The 20,007-nt window shown below is 39.9% G+C and overlaps 2 protein-coding genes across 2 annotated transcripts in view; both read left to right on the plus strand.

Moving 5' to 3' along the window:
* Positions 1-20,007, plus strand: part of LOC133545570 (gastrula zinc finger protein XlCGF26.1-like) — a 384,938-nt gene that overhangs the window by 338,498 nt on the left and 26,433 nt on the right. The window lies entirely within an intron of this gene.
* Positions 1,839-14,084, plus strand: LOC133545597 (oocyte zinc finger protein XlCOF8.4-like). Its single transcript, XM_061891337.1, has 4 exons — positions 1,839-1,916; positions 2,182-2,273; positions 4,054-4,320; positions 10,067-14,084. The coding sequence occupies exon 4, from the start codon at positions 10,117-10,119 to the stop codon at positions 11,215-11,217; it is 1,101 nt and encodes a 366-aa protein (XP_061747321.1). The 5' UTR covers positions 1,839-1,916; positions 2,182-2,273; positions 4,054-4,320; positions 10,067-10,116; the 3' UTR covers positions 11,218-14,084.

A 20,007-nucleotide genomic window follows, 5' to 3' on the forward strand; every position in this document is an offset into this window, starting at 1 on the left:
GTGTACTTTTAAACTCTGACTGTTAGTATAACATTTACCACATTCTGAGCAGGAAAACGGGGTTTCTCCAGATTTGCGGTAGATATTTCTGCCAACAGCTGAACCCAGCGCTTCTATTGGGCTTGGTGACAACATCGCAGCTTTCCTCTTCTTTTTGTTGGGTGGCAATTGTAAGGTTCTTTACTCACAAGTACCACAGATGCACGCTGGAAACCAGTGGGTCAGGTTTGAGAGGTTTTAATATCACACATTGTTTGCAAAATCACTCTCTGATTATTGACTTTTCAGTCTCTCCAACAACCGCGCTCCTCCTCTGCTGCCCGATTACTGTTAAAAAGACGACAGATGATTGGATTAACGCGTACCACCTGCGACATCTAATCACCTGCCAGCTGCGTATCGCCATCCCGCTGTTAGAATAATTATGTATATATTATCACACTAACTTTAGAATGCTTAAAGTTTGTTACTGTACTTATTAGCTATTGTGCTCAAGTTAGACTTTTTTTCTAATCTATGCAAGGACAAAGCTTCTTGTCTGAGCGGTGGCTTCAGCCACATGATGTTATCATAGTTTTGGTTCACTGACAGCCAAGGACTTCGGAGACTTCGGCATGGATGGGATGACAGCACGCAGACGAGACAGAGACTTCAAGGATCTCAACGAAGATAAGATGACAACCCGCGGACGAACTCGGCGACAAGGCAAAATCACATTCCGTCACGTACTATGCGTCCTGGTCCTGCTTTGCGTAATATATGTGACCACTCCTTTTAGAGGCAGCTTCAGTGATGTTGACTATGGAACTCTGAATAAAAAGGAGAACGCGGCAACTGGACCTTAGAGCGTAGGGCGAGACTGTGACTAAGTGTGCAGTGCCCGCGTTCTCCTCATGAGCCCTATTTAACTCTGTGTCTGCTTGATTCCTTGCTTCTTGTCTGATTAATAGATGTCAACAGTGTTTGAACCTGACACCCGCCCATGCCACGCCCCCGTCTGAGGGTGCGCTGTCTCCAGCCACCCAGACGGGGTCGCTGATCTTCGAACCTGCAGTGTGCTAATCACAACCTCCCTCCACAATATATATAAATAAATATGATTCACTTCACTTGACTATATATATATATATATATATATATGTATATATATATATATATATATATATATATATATATATATATATATATATATATATGCATATATATATATATATATATATATGCATATATATATGCATATATATATATATATATATATATGCATATATATGTATATATATATATATGTATATGTGTATATATATATATGCATATATATATATATATATATATATATATATATATATATATATATATATATATATATATATATGCATATATATATTTGCATAGATTAATAGATGTAATGTATATATAATGCCAAAGGAAATTTAAAAATAACATGAAAACCTTTCACATTCTAAAATACATTATAAAAACGGAACAAATAAATATAAAAACAATTTTTTCTTCTCTTATGTTATTCCATCCATCCATCATCTTCCGCTTATCCGAGGTCGGGTCGCGGGGGCAGCAGCCTAAGCAGGGAAGCCCAGACTTCCCTCTCTCCAGCCACTTCGTCTATTATTGTCGTTTCAAAACATTGATAAATAATTTAATATTTTTATGAAAACAAGCTGTATGTGTTTCTTTTGAAAATTTGAAATGGACAAGCATACTTTTATTTTCAGAATAAGTAAATAATATATAATAAAATAGTTTTACCGTCTGGTTGTACTTATTTCTCTCGCGAGATCTGGAAAAGAGCTGGTTACTTGTTTCTCTCGCGAGATCTGACAACACTGCGCGCGAACCAAACACGGCGAGGATAAAGCAAGATGGCGTCTGACGGTGAAGACGTTATTGCAGTCGTCACAGTTCAGTGTTCTTAATCTGTGCCTCCATATACACATATATGTCCTTGATTAGACTCTAGTAAATAGAGTAAACATCGTTAATAACTGTTTGCATCTGCTTATATTAGTCTGAGCGCACTTTGAAGCATCTCGGGCTAGCTTAGTCTGCTAGTTAGCTTAGCTTGTTAGCTGCTAACAAAGAGAGGCGGAAGTGATCAAAACACATCGCTAAGCAGAGATCAAATGTGAGTGAAAAGTGTTGTGATTGTGTGAAAATGTGCGAAAGATCGACAGCAAAGTATGAGGAGGAACTTTGTCCAACAAAAGAGAAGAAGGAGCGACAACAACAAAAACATCAACTTGTGTTACACAGAACAGGTTTGTTTACTTCTTACTCTCACATCTTTACTAACTTTATATTTCAGTATTAACACTATTCTTGAATAGATTGTCTATAGGAAGATGAATTGTCATGTGAGGATGATGTACTGATTGTTTTACATTGTTCATAAAAACGAGACAGTTTCAGACACACAATATTTATGAGAGGTTGAAGTTCCTCTCAGTTTGTAACAATGTGTATCAACATGTTTACACAAAACTCACACAGTCACCGGGGGAATATTCCAGAGAGCAGGTTAAGTGCAAAGTGAAGTGAAGTGAAGTGAATTTTATTTATATAGCGCTTTTCTCAAGTGACTCAAAGCGCTTTACATAGTGAAACCCAATATCTAAGTTACATTTAAACCAGTGTGGGTGGCACTGGGAGCAGGTGGGTAAAGTGTCTTGCCCAAGGACACAACGGCAGTGACTAGGATGGCACAAGCGGGAATCGAACCTGCAACCCTCAAGTTGCTGGCACGGCCGCTCTACCAACCGAGCTATGCCGCCCTGAGTATGTAAAGTCCTGAGTATGTAAAGCTCGAGAGTTTTACCTCCAAAAATAAGAGCAGTAAGACAAAGTCAGAGTCAGTTACCATGGTAACTGACGCTGTAAACCTAGCCTGCTAGCTGGCAGGTTTGACAAGTTATATATGTGTGCAAAAGCTATGCTGACCTGTTATTTCCTTCATATTGGTGCAACCATTAACCTACTACAACACCTACTACATCCACCTACTCAGTGGCCTAGTGGTTAGAGTGTCCGCCCTGGGATCGGTAGGTTGTGAGTTCAAACCCCGGCCGAGTCATACCAAAGACTATAAAAACGGGACCCATCACCTCCCTCACCTTAAAAAGGATTCCCGGGCGTGGCCACCGCTGCTTCTCACTATTCCCCTCACCTCCCAGTGGGGTATCAAGGGTGATGGGTCAAATGCAGACAATAATCACGCCACACCTAGTGTGTGTGTGACAATCATAGGTACTTTAACTTTTTAACGTGGCAGTGATTGTCGAAAAAAACAAAGCCTGATCTAAAGATGACATCGTGATCTCATACCATCTCAAACCAATTGACCGTTTATTATTAAGTGATGTACGGGAGCCTGTAAAGGACTGTATTTTTACCTTTGGGGGAATGCTCGAATTATTCACTATTATACAATAATCTAATCTTAAGAGAGAGTGATCGTAGGCGGCTTATACAGTTTAACAATTTACTATACAAATAAACATACAATAACCAGACATTAATTATACATCAATCACTCTTCCCCACTCACACGCTACCTCCCCAATAGAACAACCCGCACTAAACCAATCACACAACACACACACACACAGTCCAACATGGGCCCTTTGGCTGGGCCAGAAGATTGTCAGTTGTGGTCCTGATGAACCGTAGCAAACGTAACCATAGCAACGGTTAAACAACCTGAAGATACACATTTCAGCTTTCCCATACGACGCGTATTAAATAGAAATAAGTAATAATAATAACAATAATCCTATAACAGGAATTATCTCCTGACTATAGAACTTAAAGAAACAATTACACATATTTGCAAACCTTCAGAACAAGTGAAGTGTGTTATCGTCGCTTAAATTGGTCTTTAACTAAGCACCACTATGTCTTATCTAGTTACTCAATTAATCAGAAACATTTCCTGTAGAACACTTGTTTAATAACATTTTCAATAGCCACAGCCCATTATTTCATGTACGATTTAATATTTAGCATGTACGAGTTAAAATATGTTTTGTTTGTGTCCTGTAGACATCAATCAGCTGATTGAAAACCAAGAAGAATGTCTCCCTCATCTGCAGGGGGACAGTTTCACTTTAGAGAATCCGCAGCCCTCACATTTTAAAGGGGACAAGGAGTATCCACAGCCCCCTTATTTTAAAGAGGAAGAGGAGGGAGAGGGTCCTGTAGGGCAGGAGGAGGCTGATCTCAGCAAGTTTCCACTAACTGTTGTCTCTGTGAAGACTGAAGAGCATGAAGACAAACCACCTCAGTCCTCACAGCTGCATCACAGTCCAAGTAAGCACAACATCCACATATCATCTAATACAATGTTTGTGACACATGTTCATCCGGGGGCCACATGTATGACTAAAGATGGAGATATATTTGCTTTTTAACACCACCATTTAAAAATTAATGCTCATCAATTATCAACAGTGTAATTGCTGGGGTGTAACCATGTGACCTAGAGGCCGTCCTCCTAACCTCACGTGGTCAAATGAAGGCAAACATTCAATATGGCTACAGTTTATTTACCTTTAGCTGCACATATGTCAGCATATTTCAAAGGTTTAGTGGTGAAGATAAGACATGTACACCAAACACCATTTTTTTAGTACTGGTTCCTAATTATGTCGTCCGTGAGGACCGTGAAGATTCTGGAGTAACGACACAACTACTTGCATTTTTAATTCCAGCTGACTGACGTAACTATGACACGTTGTCACCAGAGGTGGGTAGTAACGCGCTACATTTACTACGTTACATCTACTTGAGTAACTTTTGGGATAAATTGTACTTCTAAAAGTAGTTTTAATGCAACATACTTTTACTTGAGTAGATTTATAGAGAAGAAGCGCTACTTTTACTCCGCTCCATTTATCTACATTCAGCTCGTTACTCGCTACTTTTTTTTAAGCGATCTGTTAATGTTTGTTTTGGTTTTTCAAAGTAAGATCTACGCATGCCTGCGTTTCACCAATCACATGCAGTCACTGGTGACGTTGGACCAATCAAACAGAGCCAGGCGGTCACATGACCGTGATACGTAAAACCCGACTTAAACAAGTTGAAAAATTTATTGGGGTGTTACCATTTAGTGGTCAATTGTACTGAATGTGTACTGTACTGTGCAATCTACTAATAAAAGTTTCAATCAATCAATCAAAAGTGTAAAGGAAAAAAGACACTTTTTATATCAGCCGTACTTCCGGTCAAAAGCCTTAAGATTGATCGCACAGTTCCTGTCTTCACAATAAAAGTGCCGCTCCATCGCGCCTGCGCTATCAAAATAAGAGTCTCCGAAAGCCAGCGCAAACAAGCTAACAAGCAGTTTGCTGCCAATGTATTTCTTGTAAAGTGTATAAATACAAATATGGAAGCTGGACAAATAAGATGCGAAAAACCAACGAGTTTCATGTGGTATTAGACGGAAAAGAGGAACTTTTTTTCTCCTCCATTTGAAAACGAGGACCTTATCAGCACTACTGTCTGATTCCAATCAATGTTAGTCAGCAGAATCAGGTAATACACCAACTTATATTCTTGTCTCCATGAAAGATATGAATTTATATGTTAAACATGCATGTATATTTGTTAAAACACCTTTAACATGTGAACAAAAACGGCAAAATAAATAAATATAAATTACATACTGTGTATATAAATGTATGTATGTATATATATATATATATATATATATATATATATATATATATGTGTATATATATATATATGATATGTGTATGTATGTATATGTATATATGAGGTAGATCACCTCGTCATTTATTAAGTAATTGATTAACGTTGAAAAACACTTTGGGGTGTTACCATTTAGTGGTCAATTGTACGGAATATGTACTGTACTGTGCAATCTATTAATACAAGTTTCAATCAATCAATCAATCAATGAATGCCTACTGAGCCTATGGTGCTGTTAAGTTATTGTGGCTCAATGTGCCTTATTTTTTATTTTATTTTAATGTACTATTATTTAATATATATTATTGTTTTAGTTGCTTAAGAGATATTCCTGGCTCTGAATTTGCTCGTTGCTAATTTTATGTTTTTGTGTATTATTTGTTGCCGTAATCATTAAACAAACAGGTTACTCATCAGTTACTCAGTACTTGAGTAGTTTTTTCACAACTTACTTTTTACTTTTACTCAAGTAAATATTTGGGTGACTACTCCTTACTTTTACTTGAGTAATAAATCTCTAAAGTAACAGTACTCTTACTTGACTACAATTTCTGGCTACTCTACCCACCTCTGGTTGTCACATTGAGTTCAGCTGCCGCTGCTACACATTACAATCAGCTTTGAATAATGACAAATAAGGAAGCAACAAAAGTTTGATGTGTGTGTTATTGACAAGAAGATGACATAACTGCATTTCACCTTGCACTGCACACATAGTTGACTTCTATAAGACTACAAATAAACAGATGTTGATAAAAGACTTCCTTGCTCTGAGATGTTACAGAACATCATGTTGGGGGTGTTCAACCTCTTGTGCTAATAGGAATGCCTTTAAGCCGCCCTCGATATGTAGAAATATCTTGGCTTTACCCTAACACCTTTTCTTGATCAAACACTCTGAAAAACGTCTTGTAGTCCAGTGGTCCCCAACCACCGATTGGTACTGGGCCGCAAAAAAATTTTTAATAAAAAAAATAAATAAAAATAAAATAAAAAATCAAAACAAATTTTTATTTTTATTTTTATTAAATCAACATAAAAAACACAATATACACTTACAAATAGTGCACCAACCACAAAACACTCCCCTTTTCATGACAAAAACGTCCCTTTTTCATGACAAAGAAGAAAAAAGGAAAAAAAAGGTCACGCCCCGGGCCGCGGGACAAATTATTAAGCGTTGACCGGTCAGCGGATAAAAAAAGGGTGGGGACCACTGTTCTAGTCCACAGGTTTATTGGCCGTAAAAAGGGTAAAACTGAAAGCATACAAGGAGAAAGGATGCTTACATTACAGACATGCACAGACAGTCACTTACACACACAAGCATGCTACAATAAAACATGAATTATGCGGTGTGTTAAACTTAAATGGATAAATAAACGCCACAAAAGATGTAATCTAAGTTCTCTACAGCAAACTAGCTTACTATGCTAACATTCACTTCACTGTATGAATTACGAAAATTACCATGTCTGACTTTTGGCCATAAAACGTCCCAAATTACATAACAGCCAACAAATGATACGGCTCAATCAAATATTAACATACTATTCAACGATACATACCGATGATACTTTGTTTGGCATGAGATTCGAGCAGATGAACACGTTTGCAATCGTCACCGAACTAGCTTAAAGTAGACTTGAAAGGAACTCCTTGTTGTCTCCTGTTAACTTGGACATTACTGTAAACTAGGCAATGCTGCCTCCCGCTGTCTAAAGGAAGAAGTGCACCTCACTCTTGAATTCCAAAGTGAACTTAAACACTGGTTTTACATATACTATCTACATATTCAATACACAAGACAAAACAGCCTTTTTTACTTCCACAAATTACATGTAGTACCGATAAATACGGGTATCGATAAGGAATATCGATTAGGGTATTATATTGATAAATGCTTAACGATTTATTTCCATACTGAAGATACAAGCCAGATATCTTAACAAAATAATTTCAACGTTTATTTGAATTTAATTTTGGGGACGGCGTGGCGGGGTTGGGAGAGTGGCCGTGCCAGCAACCTGAGGGTTCCAGGTTCCATCCCAGCTTCTGCCATCCTAGTCACTGCCATTGTGTCGTTGGGCAAAACACTTTACCTACCTGCTCCCAGTGCCACCCACATTGGTTTAAATGTAACTTAGGTATTGGGTTTCACTATTGAAAGTGCTTTGAGTCACTAGAGAAAAGCGCTATATAAATATAATTCACTTTACTTCACATGATATGTTGTTGTTCTATTTTTTATAACTTCAAGGGGAACTGCACTTTTTGGAATCATTCACAGTCCCTATGTAAGTTAAAGTTAAGGTCCCAGCGGTAGTCACACACTTGGTGTGGTGATATTATACTCTGCATTTGACCCATCCCCAAGTTCACCCCCTGGGAGGTGAGGGCAGCGGAGGCCGCACTCGGGAATCATTTGGTGATTTAACCCCCAACCCTTGATGCTGAGTACCAAGCAAGGAGGCAATGAGTCCCGTTTTTATAGTCTTTGGTATCACTCGGTCAGGGTTTAAACTCACGACTTTCCAGTCTCAGGGCAGACACTCTAACCACAAGGCAACTGAGCAGCTCAATGGTTAATGCATCTTCAATAGAAAATAAACCTTTGCAAAAGTTAGCTAACAATTAAGTCATTGGTAGCCGCTCTATTCTGCCTATAAAGTGCTTTAAATAACATCCTAAAACCCCCTTCAACATTTTAAATACACACTGTAAGTATATATGTAATGTAGTAACATTCTTAATAACATGTCATATTTACATATCTTGCTCATTTTAAGCATACAATGTCTGCTCTCCCTGGGATGCCGACTGATGGGATGTTCATATATTCCCGTTTAGATGAAGAATTAATGATCACAAAGGATTAAAAAGGGTGGGTGCAAAAGGGCGTATTTTTGTGTCTTTCTTGCCATCTCCAGGTCTAAGTTGGATGTCAAAGTTGACCAAGTTTTCGGTTTATGTCGACAACCTTCTACTACATTAGTGAGAAGCATGATTTATAATCTAGAATTAGCTTTCACCGTCTTAGAGGCGAGAAAGCAGTTCAGTATGTTAATATAGCAGCATAAGCTAGTTACTTCTGTGATCAATGCGCCGCTAAAAGTAGGTCCTTAACGTTAGCGCTTATAATAACTATATCACTAATACTTGGTTAATATTCAGGTCACAAAATGTAAATGGAGTATTGTTGGCAGTTTTTGGATGTTTTTTTGGAGGACTTAGTGAGTCTAATAGAGGAGCTCCCATTGACTCTAATGTTAGCTGACTTTTGCTCATGTTTATTTACTAAATTAAATTCATAAAAATTAAAAACATGTGTCTTACATAAGGATTGTGAATGACAGGCCACAATTTAAAAAAGTGCAGTTTCCTTTGAATTTGTCGGATAAGTAAACAACCCTTCGAAAAAAAGAGGAAAAACAATTGAGGTTGTTTATAGATATTATCCACAATGAAGTTACAGTAAAACTAAGCACTTAAGGGAAATTACAATTATATACACATGACGTACACATATGTGTAAGAATCATGTTAACCACCAAAATAGTATCTCGTTCTTCTAAAGCCAATAACCAGTATCCTTTGGTGAGCTGACCGTATCGCCACGCTCTTAGTTAAAAGCACACCATCCCCCTGACATGACGCTTCCACGTGATGTAGAACAGTAGTACAACATTTTAAACATACACATCTGAAGAATATTAAAAAATAAAAAAATGTGGTTGGCCAAACAAAACGACTCGACGAACCAATGTTTGGTATGGGCGATATGACCTAAAATCTGTATCCTAATAACAATATATGTCACGATATATCATTTGGTATATGATTGATAATAGAATAATTTCAAAACTGGTTACAAAAGCTCCCAATTTGGCAGCTGACATAAGCAGTAACATATTGTGTCGTTTCTAATTGTATCATTTTGTTGAAACAATTATTAATAATGTACTTGTTTATTTACTGTTAATATCTGGTTACTTTCTTTAAGAAAATAATACTGGAAATTATGTAATATTTTACTGCATATTTCAGTAACTGAATTCGGAGCCTGTGTAACCTGTTTTAGAAAGGTTCTATTAGTAATTATATTTAAAATAATGTATCGCAAAATCAATTATAAACCATATTGTTCATCCATAGTAAAAAGTCCTGTCATCCTAGTTTGTTTTTTTCTTTTCCTGTGAATAATGTTGTAAAGAGCAGCGTGTTTGTGCGTCACTGAGATTTAAAGGCAGTTCATACGATAACTTGTTATTTCGAAGTACATGTAAAAGTACTGAATGCATTGTGTTTTTCTAAAACGTGTTTGTCTTCTTGTGTCCTGCAGATGTCTGTGAAGAACATCTTCTCCCTGAGCAACAGACGTGGAATTTCAGGATGGAGCCACAGCCCTCCCACATTAAAAAAGAAGAGGAACACCCACTGATCCCCCATTTTAAAGAGGAAGAGGATGACCCACAGACCACTGACATCAAAGAGGAAGAGGAGGACCCACTGAGCCCCCATTTAAAAAAAGAAGTGGAGGACCCACTGACACCCCATTTTAAAAAGGAAGCAGTTTATCAACTGAGTCCTCACATTAAAGAGGAAGAGAAGGACCCACTGACCCCTCACATTAAAGAGGAAAAGGAAAAACACCGTATCAGTCAGGAGGGAGAACATCTTGATTGGTTGGAAGAGTTCCCAGTCATTGGTGTCCCTGTGAAGAGGGAAGGTGATGAGGTCAAAGGTGAAAGTGAGGAGAAGGGAGGGGGGGAGCCTCCAAGCAGCAGCTCAACACAACACATGACAACAGAAGCTGATGGAGACCACTGTGGAGGATCACAAGCAGACAAGCTCTTAGCTCCACTATCAGATAGTGAGGACAAAACGTCACACTCTCCTGACACTGATGATGAAGACTCTAAAGATGATAAGACATGTCACACTGACAACACTCATTTCACATGTTCTCTCTGTGACGAAACTTTTAAATACCATAGTGATCTGAAAACACACATGAGAACACACACTGCAGAAAAAGCCTTTCCATGCGCAATCTGTGGTAAGGGTTTTACTCGAAGGCACTATTTGAAAACACACATGAGAATACACTTTGGAGAAAAACCTTTTTCATGTTCAATGTGCGGTAAATATTTTACACATAAGTCAAATCTGAAAGTACACATGAGAACACACACTGGAGAAAAACCTTTTTCCTGCTCAGAATGTGGTAAAAGTTTTGTACTAAATCATAGTCTAAAAGTGCATGTGAGAGCACACACTGGAGAAAAACCTTTTTCATGTTCAATCTGCGGTAAAGATTTTACTCAAAAGCCCAATTTCAAAGCACACATGAAATTACACACTGGAGAAAAAAAGTTTTCATGTTCAATCTGCGGTAAAGATTTTACTCGAAGAGACCATTTCAAAACACATATGAGGATACACACTGGAGAAAAAAATGTACCTGCTCAGAATGTGGTAAAAGATTTGTAATAAATCAAAGTTTAAAAGTACACACAAGAACACAAACTATTGAAAAACCTTTTATATGTTCAGTATGTGGTAAAAATTAAATCAAAAGACAGCAATTAAAATCACACATGAGAACACACTGGTGAAAAAACAAACTCCTGTTCGAGCTGCAACAAAAGCTTTTTTCAACTAGACACTTACAGTTCACATGAGAAGACACACAGGAGAAAGTGTTGAGTTGCAGTGTGTGTGGTGAAAGATTGTCTTCTAAGTACCAGTGTAAAAAACACAAGTGTGCTGGTGAGAACAGCAGCAGCAAATGAAACTGCAAGATTTGAAATAAACTGTCAAAACTTGAACTTTGACTTTCTAACAACATCAGCAGATATAACATGTGTGACATCATTGTTGTGTGTGTAACACAATCTTGTTAATATGATTCTAACATTTATAGATTAGACACTTCAGATTAGTGCTTTTATTTCAGTCAAGTACATGAGTTAATTTACACATTTGTGTACTTTAAAATAAACAGAACAATTTGAAAAATTGAGAATAAACAGTACATAAAATATGTTACATACAATAAACATTTTGTGTAGATATTCATAATTCACTTTTGTACTTATTCATTATAGGGTTTTTTATATGTTTTTTAAAACAATGAAGTGTTACATATTTTATTTTCTAATTTGAGATGATTCCATAGATGAAGTCCTTTATATGATATACAAACCACATTTCCATATGAGTTGGGAAACTGTGTTAGATGTAAATATAAACGGAATACAATGACTGGCAAAATCTTTTCAACCCATATTCAGTTGAATGCACTACAATGACAAGATATTTGGTGTTCAAACTCATAAACTTTATTTTTTTTTTGCAAATAATAATTAACTTTGAATTTCATGGCTGCAACAACTGCCAAAGTAGTTGGGAAAGGGCATGTGTCAGGTTCAAACACTGGTGACATCTATTAATCAGACAAGAACCAAGGAACCAAGCAGACACAGAGTTAAATAGAGCTCATGAGGAGACATGTGTTTTGGGCTGTACTCTAGTTACAGATCCGAAACAACGTTCTCAAGCACAGCCCGCGTGCCTCCTGTATTTATTAAGGAAATCCCTATTACATCATTATGACTAAGGGAAAAGGGGGGAGTGGACTCGACAAGATATGATAATACAAAATTGCAAATATGTTGACACTTGGTGCTATCGCCCAGTCTGTTCTTGTGCTGGTCCCAGAACACAAAGTTTGGCCTTGGCAGTCAGCAGGCGGTATCAGAACAGAACACTCATGGAAAAGAAAGGCAAGCAATCTCTCAGATTGCTAGCTCTGCACAAATACAGAAGAAACCCTTCAACACAAATTGACAATACTTTATAGTAACGGCCCTTAAGCATATAGTTATGATGATAATATATACATAATTATTCTAACAGCATGTTCACCACTGTGTTACATCACCTTTTCTTTTAACAACACTCAATATGTTTGGGAACTGAGGAAACTAATTTTGAAGCTTTGAAAGTGGAATTCTTTCCCATTCTTGTTATATGTAGAGCTTTAGTCGTTCAACAGTCCAGGGTCTCCGCTGTCGTATTTTATGCTTCACAATGTGCCACACATTTTCGATGGGAGACTGGTCTGGACTGCAGGTAGGCCACTCTAGTACCCGCACTTTTTTACTACGAAGCGACACTATTGTAACACGTAGCTTGGCATTTTCTTGCTGAAATGAGCAGGGGCGTCCATGATAACGTTGCTTGGACGGCAATGTATGTTGCTCCAAAACCTGTATGTACCTTTCAGCACTAATGGTGCCTTCACAGATGTGTAAGTCTTTGCGCCTAGAAAAATCCAGATGGTTCTTTTCCTCTTTGATCCGGAGGGTACAATGTCCACAGTTTCCCCAAAAAAACTGAAATGTGGACTCGTCAGACCACAGAACACTTTTCCACTTTCCATCAGTCCATCTTAGACGGCGTTTCTGGGTGTTTTTGATAAATGGCTTTCACTTTGCATAGTAGAGCTTTAACTTGCACTTACAGATGTAGCGACCAACTGTATTTAGTGACAGTGGTTTTCTGAAGTGTTCCTGAGCCCATGTGGTGAGATCCTTTCGAGATTGATGTCGGTTTTTGATACAATGCCGTCTGAGGGATCGACGGTCACGGTCACGTGGAGTGATTTCTCCTGATTCTCTGACCCTTTTGATGATATTATGGACTGTAGATGTTGAAATTCTTAAATTTCTTGCAATTGCACTTTGAGAAATGTTGTTCTTAAACAGTTTGACTATTTGTTCACGCAGTTGTGGACAAAGGGGTGACCCTCACCCCATCCTTGTTTGTGAATTACTTAACATTTCATGGAAGGTGCTTTGATACCCAATCATGGCACCCACCTGTTTCCAATTAGCTTGCACACCTGTGGGATGTTCCAAATAAGTGTTTGGTGAGCATTCCTCAACTTTATCAGTATTTATTGCCACCTTTCCCAACTTCTTAGTCGCGTGTTGCTGGCATCAAATTCTAAAGTTAATGATTATTTGCAAAAAAATAAAAATGTTTATCAGTTTGAACATCAAATATGTTGTCTTTGTAGCATATTCAACTGAATATGGGTTGAAAATGATTTGCAAATCTATTTCCCAACTCATATGGAAACGGGGATTTGTACATCATTTGAACAGTTGTGTTTTATACAAGATCATTTACTTTTAAAATGTGTGACTTTATGAATCATTTGTTGGGTCTCTAGAATCCATTCTACCAATTATCTTGATTACTCTCTTTTGTAATATGAATATTGTTTTGTGATTGTTTTATATGTATGTCCCCACATCATTATGCAATAAACAATGTATGCTTCAACTCAGTGACGTGCGGTGAGGTTTATTGCTGGTGAGGCACTGACGTAATCAGAATCAGATTTACAAATATACACTATGCGCTCTGCGCAGATTATTTGCCATTTGATTGGCAGCAGTTTACGGGTTATGTTTCATTTCTGCATTGTTTACACATACAAACTGCCGCCCAGAAAATGTGCATTTCATTAAAAACGAAACAAATATAATGTTATCGCCGTCTTACCTTATAAATGAAGTCCATGCTCCGGTCTTTCTGGATACAAATAGCCGTCACTTTCTGGTAAAAGTCCTCCTTCACTTCCTTCAGTTTTAAAAGTCTTATAAGAGTTCAACATAGTTGCCGCGATTAGCAGAGCTCCTACTCTCATCATTTCCACGAAATGTGAGCTGCTCTTTGGCGAGGAAGCAGGTCGCATTGATGACATCTTTTAAAATCTCCCGGTTCTCTTTTACCTGAGCATCGTGGACACTGATGTTGAGTCGCCGCTGTTCATCCAAAGCCAAGTCTATCCTCCTCATCCCAAACGTTTTTGGCACAATCTAGCTTTGAATATGGACGGCCGACCGCTCATGTTTGGTGAGGCTTCTTTGCAATTTCTTTAGGTCACAAAATCCCATTTGAGTCCACACAGTTCCACAGGTTGAAAAAAGAAGACAAGGAAAGCAAAAAAAGGTGGTTTCTTGCAGAACATCCACAAAGCCAGTCTTTTCACGTATACCACTCCATTTGGAAAGAGCGAGTAACTTTCTGTCCTGCTGATTGAAACAAACCATTTAGCTCCGGCAGTGGTCTTCCTTTAGTAATTATCTCCTGCTTAGCTTGAAAGTTCACTTTAGAAAACTGTTTAAGTGCGGAAATGGAGTCATCCATGTTGAAAGTCTGGGTGCACGAGACGGAAAAAATAAGTCTCTGCGACACTTACCCGCTGAGGCCCCCGTATGGCTGGGATCATAACCGCCCCGCCCCTATCGTGAGGCACAAGAACTGTTTGCCTAACCTCAGACTTTTTTCTCTGCCGTTTTGAACACTCAGCAACACACCAGACAAGAATGCGCTCTGGCCGCACGGCAGAGAGAGAAGTTTACGAGGGATTCAGAAATATCAGCGATTTCAAAGAAAAAATAATCCAAATTGGTGAAGCTACAAACCCCGTTTCCATAGGAGTTGGGAAATTGTGTTAGATGTAAATATAAACGGAATACAATGATTTGCAAATCATTTTCAACCCATATTCAATTGAATGCACTATAAAGACAAGATATTTGATGTTCAAACTCATAAACTTTATTTTTTTGAGCAAATAATAATTAACTTAGAATTTCATGGCTGCAACACGTGCCAAAGTAGTTGGGAAAGGGCATGTTCACCACTGTCCCAGTGAGCACCCGTCCTTAGTTCAACGTCGAGGTAACGTTGAAATTACGTCACGACGTCACTCAACCATATCCCGACCAAATCACAACCAACTGACCCCACCACACCACATGTTGCAAATCTGGTTTGTTTTCATCATTGGGGGACATCGTCGTTTCAATGTCGTTTCAACGTGTACAATTCAACTTGCCAACCATTCTGCGCGCATCGGCCATTTGCTCCAGTTTTCAACGAAACCGCCGCTTGATGGCAGCGTGAACTAAAAGCCAAGCTTGTGCGCATGCGTGCTGAAGTACTTCCTTTCCAATCCAGCAAGCAAGACGAAGAGTGAAGATTTGAATTTGAAATCGAACTATTTCACTGCAAAGAAAACCACCGACGTCCATAAAGATTCAGGTTTGTACCTTGAGATAATACTGGTTATTTATATCGATATAATTTTGGCCCTTTCACAAGAGGGATGCAGGAAAACGAGAAATTTATCTCATGCCGATTCTCAACGTTTATTTTGACAGTACTTGAATGTATATGTATGTATTTGCCAGCCCCTTCCCCCAGCGTATGCTAAACACATTCTCTTGTATATTTGCAGACAGCCAGGCTCTCAAAGATTGGTGGATATGACTTAAAGAGCTCTTTAAGCACCATCATAGACATGTATTTCCTCTTTCTCTACATGTATATTAAAAATAGGCGAATCTAAGACCCAAATTCTAATCTATGAGTGCTGGATCGGGAATTATAATAATGCAAAATTCCGTACATTTTGGCCTGCATGTATGACTTGCGTGTTCAATTTCAGGCTCATGACAAATTAATTAATGTCCAATCTGAACATGAAGGGGAAAGGGGGAAAAAAATAGCTTTGCCGATACGAAGCTGCTCGATTTAGTCACAGGTGAGTTTGTGTGTGTGTTTAATAATTACATTAACTTGATTGGGGTAAATCACATGCACCCTTAATTAATTTGTATTCATTTTGCCTGTTTACAGCTAGTGTCTTGGATACCCAGAAGGGGACCGAAACGATGGTCCATGATGCCATAAAAATAAACTGAAATATGCCCCTGGACGGAAGGGAGGAATAGGATGGGCATCACAGGCTAAATAAATAATAATATTGATTGACATTCTCCATTTTCTTTGTACTTAATTTTAATTTTGCATTAACAGGATTCAGCCTGGAGCTATATGTGCACTTTTTTTTTTGTCTTCAATTATATTGATATATTGGTTGATATTACGTTGATAATTGGTTGGTTGATCTTGGGTTGAAACTGAAAGTTGAATCAACGTTGAAACGTTGACATTGATTCAACGTCGGTATTTAAACGTTGATCCAACTTTCATTTTCAACCCAAATCCAACGTTATTTCAACACAGGAAAGTAACGTTGTTTCAATGTTAATTAAACGTCTCTGTGCCCACTAGGGTGTTACATCATCTTTTCTTTTAACAACACTCAATAAACGTTTGGGAACAGAGGAAAGTACTTGTTGAAGCTTTGAAAGTGGAATTATTTTCTTGTTTTATGTAGAGCTTCAGTCGTTCAACAGTCCAGGGTCTCCGTTGTCGTATTTTACACTTCATAATGCGCCACACATTTTCCATGGGAGACATGTCTGGACTGCAAGTGGGCCAGGAAAGTACCCGCACTCTTTTAATACGAAGCCACGCTGTTGTAACACGTGGCTTGGCATTGTCTTGCTGAAATAAACAGGGGCGTTCATAATAGCGTTGCGTGGATGACAACAAATGTTGCTCCAAAACCTGTATGGACCATTCAGCATTAATGGTGCCTTCACAGATGTGTAAGTTACCCATGCCTTGGCCATTAATGCACCCCCATACCATCACATAGGCTGGCTTTTGAACTTTGCGCCTCTAACAATCTGGATGGTTATTTTCCTCTTTGTTTCGGAGGACACCATGTCCACATTTTTCAAATATAAATTGAAATGTGGACTCTTCAGACCACAGAACACTTTTCCACTTTGCATCAGTCCATCTTAGATGAGATCGGGCCCAGCCAAGCCGGTGGCGTTTCTGGGTGTTGTTGATAAATGGCTTTTGCTTTGCATAGTACAGTTTTAACTTGCCCTAACGGATGTTTTTTTTTTTTGATTGATAATTTTATGTAGCGACCAACTGTAGTTACTGACAGTGGTTATATGAAATGTTCCTGAGCACATGTGGTGATATCCTTTACCCACTGATGTTGGTTTTTGATGCAGTACCGCCTGAGGGCTCAAAGTTCCATAATAACATCGCTTATGTGCAGTGATTTCTCCAGATTCTCTGAACCTTTTGATGATTTTACGGACTGTAGATGGTAAAATCCCCAAATTCCTTGCAATAGCTCGTTGAGAAATGTTGTTCTTAAAATGTTCAACAATTTGCTTACAAATTGGTGACCCTCACCCCAACCTTGTTTGTGAATTACTTAGCATTTCATGGAAGCTGCTTTTATACCCAATCATGGCACCCACCTGTTCCCAATTAGCCTGCACACCTGTGGGATGTTCTAAATAAGTGTTTGATGAGCATTCCTCAACTTTATCAGTAATTATTGCCACCTTTCCCAACTTCTTTGTCACATGTTACTGGCATCAAATTCTAAAGTTATTATTTGCAAAAAAAAAAGTTTATCAGTTTGAACATCAAATATCTTGTCACTGTAGCATATTCAACTGAATATGGGTTGAAAAGGATTTGCAAATCATTGTATCCCGTTTATATTTACATCCAACACAATTTCCCAACTCATATAGAAACGGGGCTTGTAAATGAAAATTAAAAACTAACAATTATAATTATTTTATCCATCCATCCATCCATCCAACCATCATCTTCCGCTTATCCGAGGTCGGGTCGCGGGGGCAGCAGCCTAAGCAGGGAAGCCCAGACTTCCCTATCTCCAGCCACTTCGTCTAGCTCTTCCCGGGGGATCCCGAGGCATTCCCAGGCCAGCCGGGAGACATAGTCTTCCCAACGTGTCCTGGGTCTTCCCCGTGGCCTCCTACCAGCTGGACGTGCCCTAAACACATCCCTAGGGAGGCGTTCGGGTGGCATCCTGACCAGATGCCCGAACCACTTCATCTGGCTCCTCTCGATGTGGAGGAGCAGCGGCTTTACGTTGAGCTCCTCCCGGATGGCAGAGCTTCTCACCCTATCTCTAAGGGAGAGCCCTGCCACCCGGCGGAGGAAACTCATTTCGGCCGCTTGTACCCGTGATCTTATCCTTTCGGTCATGACCCAAAGCTCATGACCATAGGTGAGGATGGGAACGTAGATCGACCGGTAAATTGAGAGCTTTGCCTTCCGGCTCAGCTCCTTCTTCACCACAACGGATCGATACAACGTCCGCATTACTGAAGACGCCGCACCGATCCGCCTGTCGATCTCACGATCCACTCTTCCCCCACTCGTGAACAAGACTCCTAGGTACTTGAACTCCTCCACTTGGGGCAGGGTCTCCTCCCCAACCCGGAGATGGCACTCCACCCTTTTCCGGGCGAGAACCATGGACTCGGACTTGGAGGTGCTGATTCTCATTCCGGTCGCTTCACACTCGGCTGCGAACCGATCCAGTGAGAGCTGAAGATCCCGGCCAGATGAAGCCATCAGGACTACATCATCTGCAAAAAGCAGAGACCTAATTCCGTGGCCACCAAACCGGAACCCCTCAACGCCTTGGCTGCACCTAGAAATTCTGTCCATAAAAGTTATGAACAGAATCGGTGACAAAGGACAGCCTTGGCGGAGTCCAACCCTCACTGGAAACGTGTCCGACTTACTGCCAGCAATGCGGACCAAGCTCTGACACTGATCATACAGGGAGCGGACTGCCACAATAAGACAGTCCGATACCCCATACTCTCTGAGCACCCCGCTCTGGAGCCAGGCCCGGAGTTGGGGCACGATGGCGAGCGCCTGGTGGCCGGGCCTGTCCCCATGGGGCCCGGCCGGGCACAGCCCGAAGACGCACCGTGGATCATCCCTCCAATGGGCTCACCACTCATAGGAGGGGCCATAGAGGTCGGGTGCATTGTGAGCTGGGCGGCAGCCGAAGGCAGGGCACTTGGCGGTCCGATCCTCGACTACAGAAGCTAGCTCTTGGGACGTGGAACGTCACCTCACTGGGGGCGAAGGAGCCTGAGCTAGTGCGCGAGGTAGAGAAGTTCCGGCTGGATATAGTCGGACTCACCTCGACGCACAGCAAGGGTTCTGGAACCAGTTCTCTCGAGAGGGACTGGACCCTCTTCCACTCCGGCGTTGCCGGCAGTGAGAGGCGACGGGCTGGGGTGGCAATTCTCGTTGCCCCCCGGCTCAAAGCCTGCACGTTTGAGTTCAACCCAGTGGACGAGAGGGTAGCTTCCCTTCGCCTTCGGGTGGGGGGACGGGTCCTGACTGTTGTTTGTGCTTACGCACCAAACAGCAGTTCAGAATACCCACCCTTTTTGGGTACACTCGAGGGAGTACTGGAAAGTGCTCCTCCGGGTGATTCCCTTGTCCTACTGGGAGACTTCAACGCTCATGTTGGCAACGACAGTG

This window comes from Nerophis ophidion, linkage group LG28, assembly GCF_033978795.1.
Source record: "Nerophis ophidion isolate RoL-2023_Sa linkage group LG28, RoL_Noph_v1.0, whole genome shotgun sequence".
NCBI classification, from domain to species: domain Eukaryota; kingdom Metazoa; phylum Chordata; class Actinopteri; order Syngnathiformes; family Syngnathidae; genus Nerophis; species Nerophis ophidion.

Coding starts and splice junctions, on each gene's coding strand:
- LOC133545597 (XM_061891337.1), top strand. CDS start 10,117: ATGGAGCCACAGCCCTCCCACATTAAAAAAGAAGAGGAACACCCACTG.